This window comes from Danio rerio, chromosome 18, assembly GCF_052040795.2.
Source record: "Danio rerio strain M-AB ecotype USA chromosome 18, GRCz13ab, whole genome shotgun sequence".
NCBI lineage: Eukaryota > Metazoa > Chordata > Actinopteri > Cypriniformes > Danionidae > Danio > Danio rerio.
The window spans coordinates 39,735,001-39,751,040 of NC_141038.1; the positions used below are offsets into that span (position 1 = coordinate 39,735,001).

Here is a 16,040-nt window from a genome sequence, read left to right on the forward strand (position 1 = left end):
TAAATGTGTATAGACATCTTATTGCAGAGCAGGCAGATCTTTGCCACTCAGGATTTGGATGGCCTCTCTAAATAATATATGAACATCCCAACGCATCACTCGAATAACAAACGCATGGAAATAATCTCATTTGAATGGAAATCTACCCAAATAATGCCTTATTCTCAGCACTTCAAGCAGAAATTTTAATTATTTGTTTTCAAGCGACTTTCCACATCAACATATCTATCCCGTTTTCCTGTGGTCGGAAGATTAATTGGACGTCCTCCTTCGCGGAGCTCTGTTTGGTGTCGTTCCTGAGGGATCTGGTGTGTTAGGCATGTTTTTCATGAAGTGTGGTAACGCCGAATCTGTTTCTGTGTCCCCCACATGGGACAGGCGAACAGCTGTTACCTGTTACAGAGGAATGTCTTTGAACGTTGCACAGACAGCAAGTCTCCTGCTCTTTCAAAGCCTTTACTTCACTTTATGTTTGTGGCTGCACTCGTTTGTCAATGGAACTGATGTGTTAATGTGCTGCCTGTGGTTATGTCCTTCTACAGGTAACTGCTGGCTGTTGGCGGCCCTGTCCTGTCTCACCATGCATCCAACTCTATTTGTGAAAGTGGTTCCAGCTGGACAAAGCCTGAGTGAATCCTACGCTGGCATCTTCCGATTTAAGGTGAGAGTTCAATTGTGAAAGGAAAAAGTAACTACAGTACTGTAGGTGTTTTGTGTGTTGGTGTCCAAAGATTAGAACTATTAATTGATTACATTTTATTATTAACATGATGTAGTGATTAACTAGAAAAAGTGGTAACACTGTAATTTAAGGCAACGAAGTTACATTTATCATAGTAATTACAATGAATTGTTCATAATTACATGTAACTTAGCTTAAACCTAACCTACATTCTAACCACAACCAGTAAGTACATGTAGTTAATTAATATTACTCATTAGTTAAATCTTTCCTTTTTTGTTCCTATAGCGCTTCTACAATCTAGATTGTCTCAAACCAGCTTAACATGCTGTAGATGACAAGATTTCACAGATGAAGTTCAGTTTAGTTCAGTTCAGTGTAATCTACACTCACCGGCCACTTTATTAGGTACACCTCGCAAATTTAATTTCTAATCAGCCAATCACATGGCAGCAACTCAATGCATGTAGACATGGTCAAGACGATCTGCTGCAGTTCATACCAAGCATCAGAATGGGGAAGAAGGATGATTTAAGTGACGTTAAACATGGCATGGTTGTTGGTGCCAGACGGGCTGGTCTGAGTATTTCAGAAACTGCTGATCTACTGGCAACAAGCAAAACATGTTGTCTTTTTTTGATAAATAATATGCCAATATTAAGTGAGTTTTTTTTAGTAGGAAAAATAATCTTACGTCAAAAGAACAAACAAGTCAGCACCAGTGGTGTAGTGATTAGTGCGTTGACACATGCACTCCGGTGTTCGTGGCAACCCGGGTTCGATGCTGCCTTGTGGTCCTATGCCAATCCTTCCCCTCTCTCTGCTCCCCATGCTTTTTTGTCAATTTTCTCTACTGTCCTATCAAAAATAAAGGTGAAAACCCCGAAAACATAATTATAAAAAAAAGAAAAAACAAGATTATTTTGCTTACCCCATTGGCAGATTATTTTACTTGTTTTAAGGAAAAACTCACTTAATATTGGCATATTATTTCTTAAAACAAGACAATATGTTTTGCTTGTCTAAAAAATGCTTCTTGATATAAGAAAATTTAGATATTTAGACTAGAAACAAGACAAAAAATCTAAGCAAGAAAAGCATTTTTTGCAGTGCACCATAGACATGCTAAGTAGTTATCTCTTAAGAGCAATCACTACCAGTTTATTAGCTACTACAGCAGGGGAGTTCTCGAGATCTATCTGAGCTCAAACTCCCCTCTTGCCTTGCAAACAGGAGGGAGCCACGGGCTCCTGGATCTTATAAGGTCAGGGCTCTCTCATCAGCTAAGTGTGAACTGTTGAAATCCTTTGTTCACCTTATTCATTCAAAGTACAGAATTATTCAGTAACACATTATGTGTTTGGCTTTATAATGCACCACAAGAGCTATTATAAATACATTCAGACATCAAATTGACAGTTTATCAAAAATGAAGGATTTTTTTGAAGAAAGAAAAAAGTCACTGGGGCGTGAGACAATTTTTGAGGAAATACATAAGAATAAGGTGCCATTTACACTATGTTTTTGTTTTAAAACACATTTGTTTTGTTATGTTAATGCCTGGTGTCTACATTACTCCAGCATTGTCAACCATTTTGAAAATGCTAAAGACTCCTTTTTTAGTTTAGAAATGTATCGGACTTGCATGAAAACAACTTTTGAAAACGAAGATGAGGTTATCAGGTCACTCTCTAATTGATCTTTTCAACTATTGCATTGTGTATCATTCCCTGATTTGTCAAGCCCAACTCATATTACTATTATACAAGCATTAGACTGCAAGTAAAGATGTCTGCAAAATATTTGCATGCCCAGTGAATGTAAATGGTCACAGCATGCACTTTAGGCAGTATAGTGCGGACAGAGAATGTTTTTCAGAAAGGAAGATAAAAACTCCATTTTAAAACAAAAACACACTATAAATGAAGGCACCTGAGATCATACAAATTCCCCAGCCACTAAATGGTAAAAAGTTATGAGTTGACATGAGACTGTGTTGTTGAAGCGGTTATCCACAGTGTTAAATAAAACTGTTTTAGTGGCTATAAATGAATGATGTATTGGGGAAAGTATGAAAGACACAATACATTTTACACAAAGGGGTCTGTTTTTATAGTCCAAGTGGGGGTCTAAGTTGGAGTCATATATTTGTTATGTTTATGCCTGGTGTCTACATTACTCCAGCATCTTTGTTTGAACCACAAAAACTGAGCATTTTGAAAATGCTAACGACTTCTTTTTTTAGTTTAGAAGTGCTTGTGTTGTATTTAAATGTATGGAACTGACATGCAAACTTTTAAAAACGAAGATGAGGTTATCCACAGTCACTCTCTAATTAGTCTTTTGGACTATTGCATTGAGTATCATTCCCTGATTTGTCAAGCTCTGCTCAAATGACTATTATACAAGCATTAGACTGCAAGTACCAACATAGGCTGATTCTGAAAATGTAGCCCTATATACGTGTCTGGAGATCACAAATTATGTAGCCAGAAGTACGTATGGCTGCATTTTGTTTTTTAAAGGAACGCTACGGGGCGGTATGATGCCGCTCCCTTTCGTGCTTACCAGCTGACCGGTTGCCTATGGATGGTTTTTTCCACTGTTACCAGTTTATCCAGTAGTTCACCATGTACATTTGTGGACTTGAGACGCAGAGAGGAGTTGATCATGATGACGGGGTTCGAACCTGGTGAAGCACAGTTCCAGAAAACTTAAAAGACAAAAATAGAATCCAAAAACTAAAATAAACAAGTAAATAACAGGCTGAGGTAAAACCTAAAAACGTGGCAAAATCAGACGAGAGATTTTCCTTTTCTAGATTACTTTTTAAAATTGTTGGTTGGGTTGAGGGAATTGGGAGGGAGGATCAATCTGTGCTTTTTAAAATACTGTTGGTTGGTTTTAAGGAAGAAGGAGGGTGGGTCAGTCGATCGGTCAGTCTGGCATTCATTCAGTCAGTCGGCCAGTCAACAGCAGCCTCTGGTGGATTTACACAAGAACAGCAGGTGTGAATGGCACCCATAAGAGAAATTTGAGATCTCAAAAATCGTACACAGCAGCGTCTTATTTATTTGCGAAAACAAAAACTGCAAAAAAAAAAAAAAAAATGTAGCTCCTGGGACGTATTTGGCGCTCTCCATAAGTGTATATTGAGGTACGTTTTCAGAATGAGCCTGGGTTGGCAAGTACAGATGTCTGCAAAATATGTGCATGCCCAGTGAGTGTGAATAGTCACAGCATAAGTTTTAGGCTGTGTAGTGCAAAGAGCGAATGTTTTTCAGGAACACAGATAAAAATTACTGGATGATGAGCATATTCATCCTAAACAACATTTTAAAATGAAAACACATTATAGATGAAGGCACCTGAGATCATACAAATTCACCCGCCACTTAATGTCAAAAAAGTTATGAGTTGATATCAGACTGTTTTTTATTGTTAAGAAGCGGTCATCCACAGTCTTAAATAAAACTGAATTAGTGACTATAACTGAATGATGTATTGGGGAAAGTATGAAAGAGACAATACATTTTACACAAAGGGGTCTGTTTTTATAGTCCAAGTGGCGGTCTGAGATGGAGTCATATACCAGTGCAGGATTTATATCCTGGTTAGAATGTTTTCTGTGTAATTATGCATACCAGACCTTCTTCAAGCTTGAGATGTCAAAATCAAACACAATGGTAATTAGAATCAGTCTTCTTTGACCTGACCGTCCTGAACAGCTGAGGCTCATTGCAGAAACACATCCCGTCATCTCCCTTCTGTCCCGATGACATGTACATCTGCATGTCCCTCCCCCTATAAACCTGCACCACATTGGCACAAATTATCATAATTCAATTGTCTGTTCATATTCAAAAAGAAAGAACATTGGGTTTTTGTTTCTTCCTATTGCATATGTGCTGCAAAGCCTCTTATTAGAACCAGACTGGTCAAATAAATCCAAAAGTTTGGAATGACCGCTCCTCTTAAAATGATCCAGCAGTTCAAACTCTCTTGTTTCAGTGCTTTTCTATGTGGTTTCCATACTGATACGACCCAGTGTGAATCTTTTCCATCTTCTTATTTAGTAGGGATGCATTTAAAGAGATAGTGAACCCACAAATGAATGCTTACTCACATTCAATGTCCTTTTAAACCTTTATGGCTTTCTTTTATATGTTAAATGCAAAAGGTAATATTTTGAAGAATGTAACCACTGACTTCCATAGTAGGAAAAACAAATACTATAGCAGTCAATGGTCATGGATTTGCAGCTGTTGTAGAAATATATGTGTGTGTGTGTTTAACAGAAAGAAGTGAAGTCAACCAGGTTTGGAACATTTGAAAGGTGACCAAACGATGACCTGATTTTTAGTTTGGGGTGAACTATCCCTTTAAAATTAAAGCTTTTGTTATATAGACAGACTGAATTAAAGGAGGCTCAAGGCAGCATGGTAGTGAGCTGATTTACTGAAAGATGTGGAGGTGGGAGGAGCTTGTTCATCTAATCCTGTCAGTCACATCGCATGCATAGCCAGATTGTGAGGGAATTTGAGCTACTGTTTTGTGTTTAACTTATTTAGAATGAGGGAAGGCAAAAGGTAAATTGTGGTCTCAAGGTTTTTAGGGAGTTAGCTGTCCCTTTAAGTAAATTTGATCATCTATATATATATATATATATATATATATATATATATATATATATATATATATATATATATATATATATATATATATATATATATATATATATATATATATATATATATATATATTGTTACATACAGTAATTAAATTAAACAGATTTTATCATACAGACATATTATGCAGAATTATGAAATATAGTTATTAGGAAACATAATATACAGAATATTTACAAAATTAATTTAGTAGTAACTAAATTATTCATTCGTCTTTTGTTTATTTTATTAATTGTTTTCATATTTTCCGTTTCTGTTTTTATTGTTTTTATTTACCATGCATACAGTCTGAATCATTTAAGTTAAAGTTCAAATAAAAATTATATTAGTCACATACATAGTCATGATGTGCAGTGAAATGCTTAAAAACAAAACCAATATACGCCATAATTATTTAATATCAATATCAAACTAATATCAGTACCAATCTAAATTATGGAGTATTAGTTTTGTTTTTTAAGGTCACGGACCGCTGTAAAAGCACTTCACTGCATATCGTACTATGTATGACTGTGTAATGTGTATGTGACAAATAAAATTTCTACTTGAATTTGAGTTTTTACTTTTGGTGTAAAAGGACTCTATATATAGTAAAAATATTGTTCATAATAACAAACACTTTTTTACACAGAACTCAAAAGAATTCTTTCATAGCATCACTTCTGGTAAATCTTCTGATGCAACTTTTATTTGTAAAATAAATAATCAAAATAAACTACTAAAATATGAATATTCATTTATTTTCCTTTGGCTAAGTCCCTAATTTATCAGGGGTTGCCACAGTGGAATGAACTGCCAACTATTTGTAAAAAAAAATAAATTTTATATAGCAAATGCCAGCTGCAACTAAAATAAAATGATCTAAGATTGTTTTTAAAAAACATTTTTGGTTAACTGTTATAAAACAGTTACATTTTTGTGGGAATCATCCCTTTAGGATACACAGTTTAAGTTATTCATTATTCACATAAAAAAATATTTAACTTTACGTTTATTTAAAGGTAGTGATTTAAAAAAAAGCAATTTTTCTTAGTGTAAAATGTAATAGAACTAGTATGCACTCAATTGTATTTTATTTATTTTTTTTTTTTTGCTGCACTGTAAAACATTTTAAGCCAGTAAAAAAAACATTCTTATTCACTTTTATTTTTTCTCGTGTACTCAATTTTTGAAAACATCAGTTGGACTGACTTAAAATGTCTGAAGTTGAGTGAACATAAAAACTCTTTTGGAACTTGGTAATAAGAATTAGAAACAGGACAGGAGGCCAAACAACAATAATGATAAACAAGACAACAAAACATGGCAGGACAAACAGGAAAAACTAATATCCCCATTTGAATTATAGTTTGAGCATTTGATTTGTCATTTAATTATACAGGATTTTACTGAATTGTTCATGAAAATAAATATCAGATACATTTCTTATCTGAGAATGCATTTTTGTCTTTTAGTAATTGATTGTATGAGCATTTGATTTGTCATTTGGGTAGTTGTTTTGAAAGTTTGATTTATGAGATCATAATTCACAATAAAAGGGTTTCTGCACCTGCACCTCCCTGTTAAAATTTTTTAATGAATATGAATTATTATTCATTAATAATTATTCATTATTAATTAATACTAATTTTAAATTACTTGCATTATTGCAGTAGTTTTTTGTTGTTGTTAATAATAATGACATTAATGTTATTATTGGTGTTGCTATTATTTTTGTCGTGGTTGGAAATACTGCAAATGAGGAGGTCTGAGATCACCTCGACTTAAAGTAACAAGTTGGCAGAAGCTTTATTGACTAAACTTGCGTGAATCTTTTAACTTCTTGAAGAAAATGTAGATTTAGGTTAAGTAAACATGTTAAATGTATTCTTAAAGATTTTTAAAGGTTTTTTTTTACAGTTTGCTTGGTCAAACTGCTTATTTAAAATGAGCTACATTATCTTTTTTAAGACAACTTAATTCTTTTTACAACAAATACAGTTCTAGCAATGGAGTTGAGGATCCAAATGCAGTGTTTTTATTAACAAGAGTAGTCAGGCAGCCAAAGGTCACAAGCAGGAGCAAATAGTAAAACACGTCAATCCAAAAGAGTAGTCATGTCACACGTGAAGACCTCTGTAAGTGCTACAGGATAACAAGACTAAGCAAAATGTAAGTCTGAATTAGATGCATGAGTCCTGGCGATCCATGAGCTTCTAGCTGTTTGTGAGTAATCAGGAGAATCAGGAACTGGTGTGTGTGTGAGGTGCATGATAGTGTTTGTAGTCCAGTTCAGTGACAGAAGTGTAGTTCTCCAGCGATCTGCAAGGATTAGATCATGGGTGATCTTGACAGTTTTATGTTCAATCCAATTAAATTTTTAAAAACATAAGTTAACTTAATTTAACTTTATTTAATTTTAATTTGTGTCGGGAGTCAGGACAACATGAATGAATTCAACCCAGCGTTTTTTACAGTGTGAATAATATTATTTTCTGCATTTGGAATGCAATTCAAGGCTGATCTTTAGGTCAAAGACACACTTTAAGTAAATCATGTTATGAATATACAGATTATTTAAAAAAAATGATAGCATGTAGAAAATTACTAAACAAAAGCTGCTTCCTACCTCATGTGGATCTCTCAAATACTGTCAGTTGAACTTAATGACCTTCTTCTAAATGTATGTGCTATGTAATAAATGACATCTCACTGAAGCACAGTCAGGAATGAACCATAGCTAGTATTATTATTATTATCACTGCAGTGCTATTTGTTTTTAGAGCATTCACCTTGACAAGGCTTGCATAAAACAAGCCAGTACAGCTCTCGTCACTGATGTGCTGCTGCTGTGTGCATGATGGTAAACTGATGTTAACCGTATGAGATAAGAGTACAGTTAATTAAACAATCAAAACATATTAATGCTAAGGAGCTCTTATGGAAAGTAACATGGCGTTATGTAATTGTTATGGCATTATCGTCAAAACACCCTAATTATACATGCCTGATATTATATTTAGAGGCTAAACAGCTGTGTGTTGCATGACTTGAACTGATCCAGTATAGCTGAAAAGAGGATAGAAAAAAAAATGTAACTTGAGTGACAGGAGAGAAATGTGAAAACTAGAGGATGATTCCTGAAATGTCTGGACTTGTTGCTGTAGCCCAAAGACATGGACACATAGACATGGACACAAACACACAGTACTACCTGCAGGCCAACAACAGGCCCATACCTGTCTGTTTGACACCACAATATGACTTTCAACTTCACATTTGAAAACGGTCATTCATTCTGATCTTATAATTGTTTTTTAACCCAAATTGCTCAGCATGTTGTTTTTGTTGTCGTGCCTCAATTACCGTTAAACTGTAAAAATGTATTTTATTTTTATATTTTTTTTATTTTAGAATTGAAAAACAGTACATTTCACAAAAGCTTTGCTTATTAAAAGATTTTTTGAAAAGTTCTTAAATTATTGAAATACATAATATATATATATATATATATATATATATATATATATATATATATATATATATATATATATATATATATATATATATATAACTACAATTACTATGATATAAATACAGCACTACAACATACAAAGGACAGAGATCGACTTGGGCCCAATCCCAATTCCATTTTGTCCCCCTTCCTCTATCCCTTTCCCTTCTCCTTGGCCCTTGAAACAGAGTGTGAAGGGAAGGGCTTTAAAATTTACCCCTTAGAATTGGGACAGCACTACAGCACCTGCACACGTCATCATATGTCATTGCGCTCTCTTGCTTCATATGAGATCAACAATTGGCTGTTGTAGTATTACAGTTGCGTTATTTATTATTTTTTCTTTACAGGAAATCTCTAAAGGCATATATTATGTCATGGTAAAATGTGGCAATAAGATTGTAACTATACTGCGCATTTACACAGTGGCCATATTCATCTATGTAAACACACAAAAACAACATTAACATGTTGAATGAATGTATTAAAACATATGCTTTGTTTGTCGTAAAAATTCGTAATAATGAACGTGTACAGCTATGCTGCAGTTGTAGTTGTTCCGGAAAATTTTCGTACACATTGGTTTCGAGTTTTGCCCTGAAAAATCTCAGTTTTAAGGGCTATCCAGCCCTTCCCCTTAGCCATATGCCTTCAAAGAATTGAAGAATTGAAAGAATTGGGGCACGCACCCCTACTCCGTCACGTGAATGCGCAAAATGAAGGGTGGGGTAAGGGGAAGAATTGGATTAGGGCTTAGAAAGTCACTCAACAGTTTAATAATGATTTGATTAGATGTAGTTAAAAATTACACAGAGTTTTTCCTTTTCTAAGGGCTTATTATGTGGTCTCGGTCGCCATCTTGTGGATGAACAATGTCAACCGTCTGCTCTGCTCAATGACAGGCTGATGGATGCCGACCTGCTGTCTCTCAGAAATGCACTATCCTTATAAATAAACTTAAAAGATGCAATCTAAACAACTACATTCTCGCCTAAAAATACCTCAAAAGTACATTATGTTGTCCAACAGCTGCAATATTTGTCAAACTGTATAGTGAGTTTATTGATCTGCTGTCACTCTATGTGGGCGGAGTAATACACAAGAGTTAAAAGGCTATACGCGTTCTGATATTGCAGAATATTGCACAGCTACCAGTCAATCAGATTCAAGAACCAGACAGAATTGTTTGTATGAAAAGAAATACAGTTCTGTTGTAGACAAGCCATGTTGTGTTTGAAGTTAGCATCTTGTGCTTAAACACAAAATGGTGGAAAATGCCAACTCTGTTATTGTCTGCACTGTTAGTGGTTTAACAACAACCTCAACAACAATTACTAACATAATCAAATGTTTTTTGTAAGCATTTTACATTAATTAATTCAGTTTACTGTAAATTATACCTTTATCATTCTAATTTAGGGAATTCAATTTTTAAACAGGGATGTATTAAACTGATCAAAACTAACAATAGATCTGTTACAAAAGAGGTTTTATTTATTTATTCATCTATTTACCTTCAGCTTAGTCCCTTATTTATCAGGGTTTGCCACAGCAGAATGAATTGACAACAGATGTTTTAAATAAATGCTATTTTTTAAACTTTGCATTCATATAAGAATCATGGAAGCAAATGTATGCAAACATTTCCAAAGTATTCATCAGGTCATGTTTTCATCAATCAATTAATCAATCAATCAATCAATCAATCAATCAATCAATCAATCAATCAGCATATTACAATAATAATAAAGGATCAAGTGACTCTGAAGAATGGAGTAAAAATTATGTAGGGGCAAAATAATAATTTAAGATATAAAACTGTTATTTCATGTTGTGAAATGTGACCTCTCTCTCTCTCTCTCTCTCTCTGTCTCTCTTTCTGTGTAGTTCTGGCAGTATGGTGAGTGGGTGGAGGTGGTAGTGGATGACAGGCTGCCTGTGAGAGAGGGCCGTCTGCTTTTCAGCTACTCTCGCACCAGCAACGAGTTCTGGAGCGCCCTGGTGGAGAAAGCTTATGCCAAGTCAGTTCCAGCATATGTGTCCTTGACTGTGTGGATGTGTGAATGTTCATTAGCAGCCATTGTTCCTCTCTGTTTTATTTTTAGAAAAACATCCAGTTGTAAAAAAACCTTTTCAAATGCAGCTCATGGATGTCGAGCAATTCATTTAGAAACAATCCAAGCAGTGGAAGCCAATTAGCAGAATTCAGATGAGTGTGTGTGTGTGTCTGTTCTTAAAAGTGAAATTGAGTGTGAGAGGGGGGTGGGTGAAAGAGGGAAGGTGGGATTTTATTTACTAACAATATGCATGTTTTAATGTGTAGTAGCTGAAACTGTTTGTCTATGCAATTCAATCCTTAACCCAGAGACATTCCAACTTCATATGAAAACTTCATTCATTCATTTTCTTTTCGGCTTAGTCTTTTTATTAATCTGGGGTCGCCACAGTGGAATGAACCACCAACTTATCCAGCATATGTTTTAAGCTGCTGATGCACTTTCAGCTGCAACCAATCACTGGGAAACACCCATGCACACTCATTTAAACACATACACTACACAATTCACCAATAGTGCTTGTCTTAGGAATTTGGGGGGGGGGGTTCTTGCTGGTAGGTGACCCACTGCACCACCGGGCCACCCATATGAAACCTTATTAAAACATATTTATTTTCATTTACAAATACAGATAACTTTTAAGCTTTGACTAAAAGGGCACTGGATTATTACGGCGCGATGAAGACCTTCGATCCCAGGTAATGAAGGACACAACCGGTGGATCCTACACAGCCTCCAACACCTCAAGATTTAATGTGTGCTGGTAATGGCAGAATGATTTTAAAAGAAAACTCCAGATTACAGTTTTAAATGATTGAATTAGGTTTCATTTAATTGGATATCTAAAGAGTATGACATTTCCTACTAATAAATGATTTTATAGTGTACATATTTTTTTATTCATACAGTTTTATGTGTACATATAAGAATCAAAGGAAATATATTTCCAGTTTTTCTGAACCTTGTTTTACCTTCAGATCGCTAAACATAAGCTTTAAAATTACTTTGAGGACAAAGTCATTACAAATTGTATTACCTGCTTAATAATGGCAGCTGTTATGGTTGGTAGATAATACCAAAGACTTTAGTATACATTTGGATTAAATTTGTCACAATTTACCGGTATTTTGGAATGGATGTGTGAATGGTCTTTTCAGAAAAATTCCGGAATGTCCTTGACTGTGTGACCAGCGCTTTTTTGAATTTACCGGTAAAGTTGTTCCAATTTTTACCAGTATCACTGTGTAAAAGGGGCTAATGAGATCTATACTGCAGGCTAGATCGTGTCATTTTAAAACGCTTCAAAGGATGCAACCTGTGAAACGAGACACAGCCAATGTTCATAAATTATGTTTTTTTTTATTGTGCATTAATTTGCAAAAAGTTTCCCAGAGATGAGTTGCGGCTGGAAGGGCATCCGCTGCGTAAAAACGTGCTGGTTGAGTTGGCGGTTCATTCCGCTGTGGCGACCCCAGATTAATAAGGGGACTAAGCTGAAAAGAAAATGAATGAATGAATTTGCAAAAAGCTGTTTTAGTATTGCAAATGAAAATGATCTTTAAGTGTAAACCCTACTTCAGACTTTCCTGCGGCATTCTGTGCATATACTATTGTCTTTGTGTTGATACCTACACATTAACATGCAATAAAAATACCATCAAATGCAGTGGATGGATATTTAGCAATTAAAGGGGTAGTTCTCCCCCAAAAATGAGAATTATGTTGTTAATTACTCACCCTCATGTCGTTCCGAACACCTCACTTTTCCAGAGACAGCAATGTCCTGAGATGTTTAAGGTACAGAAAAATAAACAAAAACATTGTCAAAACAGTCCATGTGACATCAATGTTTAAATTGTAATCATACAACGCTCCAAGATCCCTTTTGTGATCCTGAAGAATTGTAAAAAATATTGCACCAGGACACGGTGCATGTTTACTGTAGGCAGGGGCGAATTTAACCAATAAGCGAGATAAGCGGCCCCTAATAAATAGAAGTGTAAGTATAAAAGTATAAATTATACCTATAAACTATATTTAACATAATTTTCTACCTTATTTTGTATGGGGAGAGCTAAACAAATACAATTTTAACATTATTACATATTATTTACCATTTAATCAATTATTATATTATTATAATAATGTAATGTAAAATAAGATATCCATCATGAAGCACTACAGCTGTCAAATTGATAAAAAAAATATATATTTATTATTTTTAGTTTTAAATTCTTAAGAAAACTAATCATTTAAAATGTAGAGATTGCATTAATTTAAAAGAGATTAAGTGATATAAAAAACAGCAATATAAATAAAAAAAATTAAATAGAAAGGGGGCATTTTAGGACTTGGGCCGTATGGCTGGAACTCCTTAGGTTAGCACGTCCAGTTAGCTCGTCTGCGCAGGAGTGCATCCACTCTTGCGCAGAAATTATGAATAATAATTAAATTATACATAATGAAATTACAGTTTGAGTGCAGCTTCAAAAGTCTCTACATGATATCAGCCCAGTTTTATAGGTCCTCCAAACATAATGTCGAGATCAACTTGATAAGGGATAGTCTTGACACACTTAACGGAAAGAAAACGGCACAGATGATGTGTACTGCAGAGCTTTTGTATGGCCGGCATTCGTGGTTCGCTACGATCTGCTCACATAAGTATAGCAACTGCGGCGCCCGTTGCCTTTGTAACGAGGGGTCTGAGACAGTATTACAATCCAAATGCAGAAGTTTTATTAAAGGGTTTAGGCAGAGACATCAGTGAGTAAACCGGCGGAAAGCTGGCAACATATAAGCATGTCCAATCTAGCCAACAAACACAGGGGCAAATCCAGACAACGTAGTGAGAATGCAGGTAAAGGTTCAGTATAACAACTATCAGTCCAAAACAGATCAAGATACACAGGGGCAAATCCAGAAGACGTGGTGAGAAGGCAGACAAAAGTTTAAGGCAACAATAAGCAGTCCAAAACAGAGCAAGAGGGCAAAGACAGATAACGTACTTGATCAAGGCTGGCAGGGTCATACACAGGCAGGCAGTCATGAAAGTCTCTTGGAACAAAGCTTGGTAATGCAGGTGAACTGGCAATACTTCGCAAAGAAGCATGGCCTGAGCTCTTGCTGAAATTGAGCACAAACAGGAAGTGACTGCAGAGAGAGTGGAGCTGAGTCAGAAGTCCGGCGAGGGCTCCCTCTGCTGGCGTGGCGTTACAGCCATTTGTTGCCAGAAAAAACGGTGAAAGGCTAAGGGAAAAGGCACTAAAGTAAGGTTGACAGATAGGAAGTTTGTTGCAACAATCTTAATGAAATCCTGGCCTCAGGGATTTCCCCCCTCAGGGACACCCATTAGATAAATTACTAAAGGACTTTCATGCAAGCTGACACAGGTGTCGATTGTTAATGACGTCACTTGCAGAGGAAGCACGGTTGCCTGAGAGTGCAAGTCTGAGAGTGCAAGACTGAAAGTGCAAAAGTGTAAATCTGCAGCCAGACTCTATTGCCAAAATCACTAAATCCGCCCCTGACTGTAGGCAACATGACATCTTGCCAAACAACACACAAGTATCATTTTGCTCATAGTAAACTCACAACCTAATCTGATGTGGAACACATGGGCGAACAAAGTCATCGACATGAGAGTGAGTAATTAGAAAGAGATTTCATCTTTTTGGGTGAACTAACCCTTTAAATGGAAACAATCACCCCAAAGGAAGCCAGAAAGTAACACCAGTGTGTGTGTGTGTGTGTGTGTGTGTGTGTGTGTGTTTGAAGGCTGATTGGTTCTTATGGCAGTCTAAAGGGCGGGATTATCTCAGAAGGAATGGAGGATTTTACAGGAGGAATTGCGTACTCTCTTCCGGTGTCTTCGCGACCCCCGCGCATGCTCTGGAAAGCCATCACCGCAGCCCTGGCCCGGAACAGCCTGCTAAGCTGCTTCATTCATGTATGGACTCTTATACACACACAGTGACTCTCACAGCAACCGTCCTTCATTTTTTCAGATAAAATTATTTTATGTTTTTAATTAATTGTCAAAAATGTCAGGTTTTACTATCCTTATATTATATTCAGTTCTCACAAAGCAGGCAAAACAGGAGCCACGTAAGCATATGCACACCTCTATGATGCACACACATAAACAAAGGGATATTCAATAGATTTTTATACTGTACAGACTATGCATTATATTCCCTAATCCTAACCGTAAAATACACAAACACCAAGAATCTGTATATTTTTGATTTGACACAGTTTCTTTAAGATAAACCAGACTATGAATGTTTGTCATGAAGATCATCAAGTTTCTGGTTTTGGAAAATTGTTTTACTGAAACAAAGTGGTAAATTCTTAATAGGTGACTATCAGAGCAGCTCTTAACATTATGTTCATCTTTAAAAGCTAGTAGCTTTATAATGTCAGATGACAGATGAGCACTGAGTATGCGTAGTAGCTGGAATCGTCCATTTAACTAATTAAAGGGATAGTTCATCCAAAGCTGAAAATTATGTCTTAACATAATTAACATAATGTTTAAGATTCTTTCTTTTATTGAATATAAAAGCAGATACTTTGAAGAAAGCTGAAAACCTGTAACTATTGACTTTCATAGTATTTGTTTTCCCACCATTGGATGTCCATTGGATTAAGTATGTTTCCAATAGTGTGTATATATATATACAGTTGAAGACTGTTGAATTATTAGCCCCTCTGAATTATTAGCCACCCTGTTTAATTTTTTCCCCCAATTTTTGTTTAATGGAGAGATTTATTCAACACATTTCTAAACATATTGGTTTTAATAACTCAATTCTAATAACTGATTTATTTTATCTTTACCATGATGACAGTAAATAATATTGTACTAGATATTTTTTCAAGACATTTCTATACAGCTTAAAGTGACATTTAAAGGCTTAACTAGATTAATTAGGTTAACTAGACAGTTTAGTGTAATTAGGCAAGTTATTGTAAAACGATAGTTTGTTCTGTAGACTATCGGGAAAAAAACATTAGCTTAAAGGGTCTAATAATTTTGTCCCTAAAATGGTTTTAAAAAAATTAAAAACTGCTTTTATTCTAGCCGAAATAAAACAAATAAGACTTTCTCCAGAAGA

At 35.3% G+C, this 16,040-nt stretch overlaps 1 protein-coding gene across 1 annotated transcript in view; it reads left to right on the forward strand.

Moving 5' to 3' along the window:
- The window catches only part of capn12 (calpain 12), a 63,393-nt gene that overhangs the window by 6,714 nt on the left and 40,639 nt on the right, over window positions 1-16,040 (forward strand). The window contains 3 exon segments of the mRNA NM_001083063.2: window positions 543-661; window positions 10,751-10,884; window positions 14,698-14,869. Coding sequence (NP_001076532.2) covers window positions 543-661; window positions 10,751-10,884; window positions 14,698-14,869 — 425 coding nt within the window.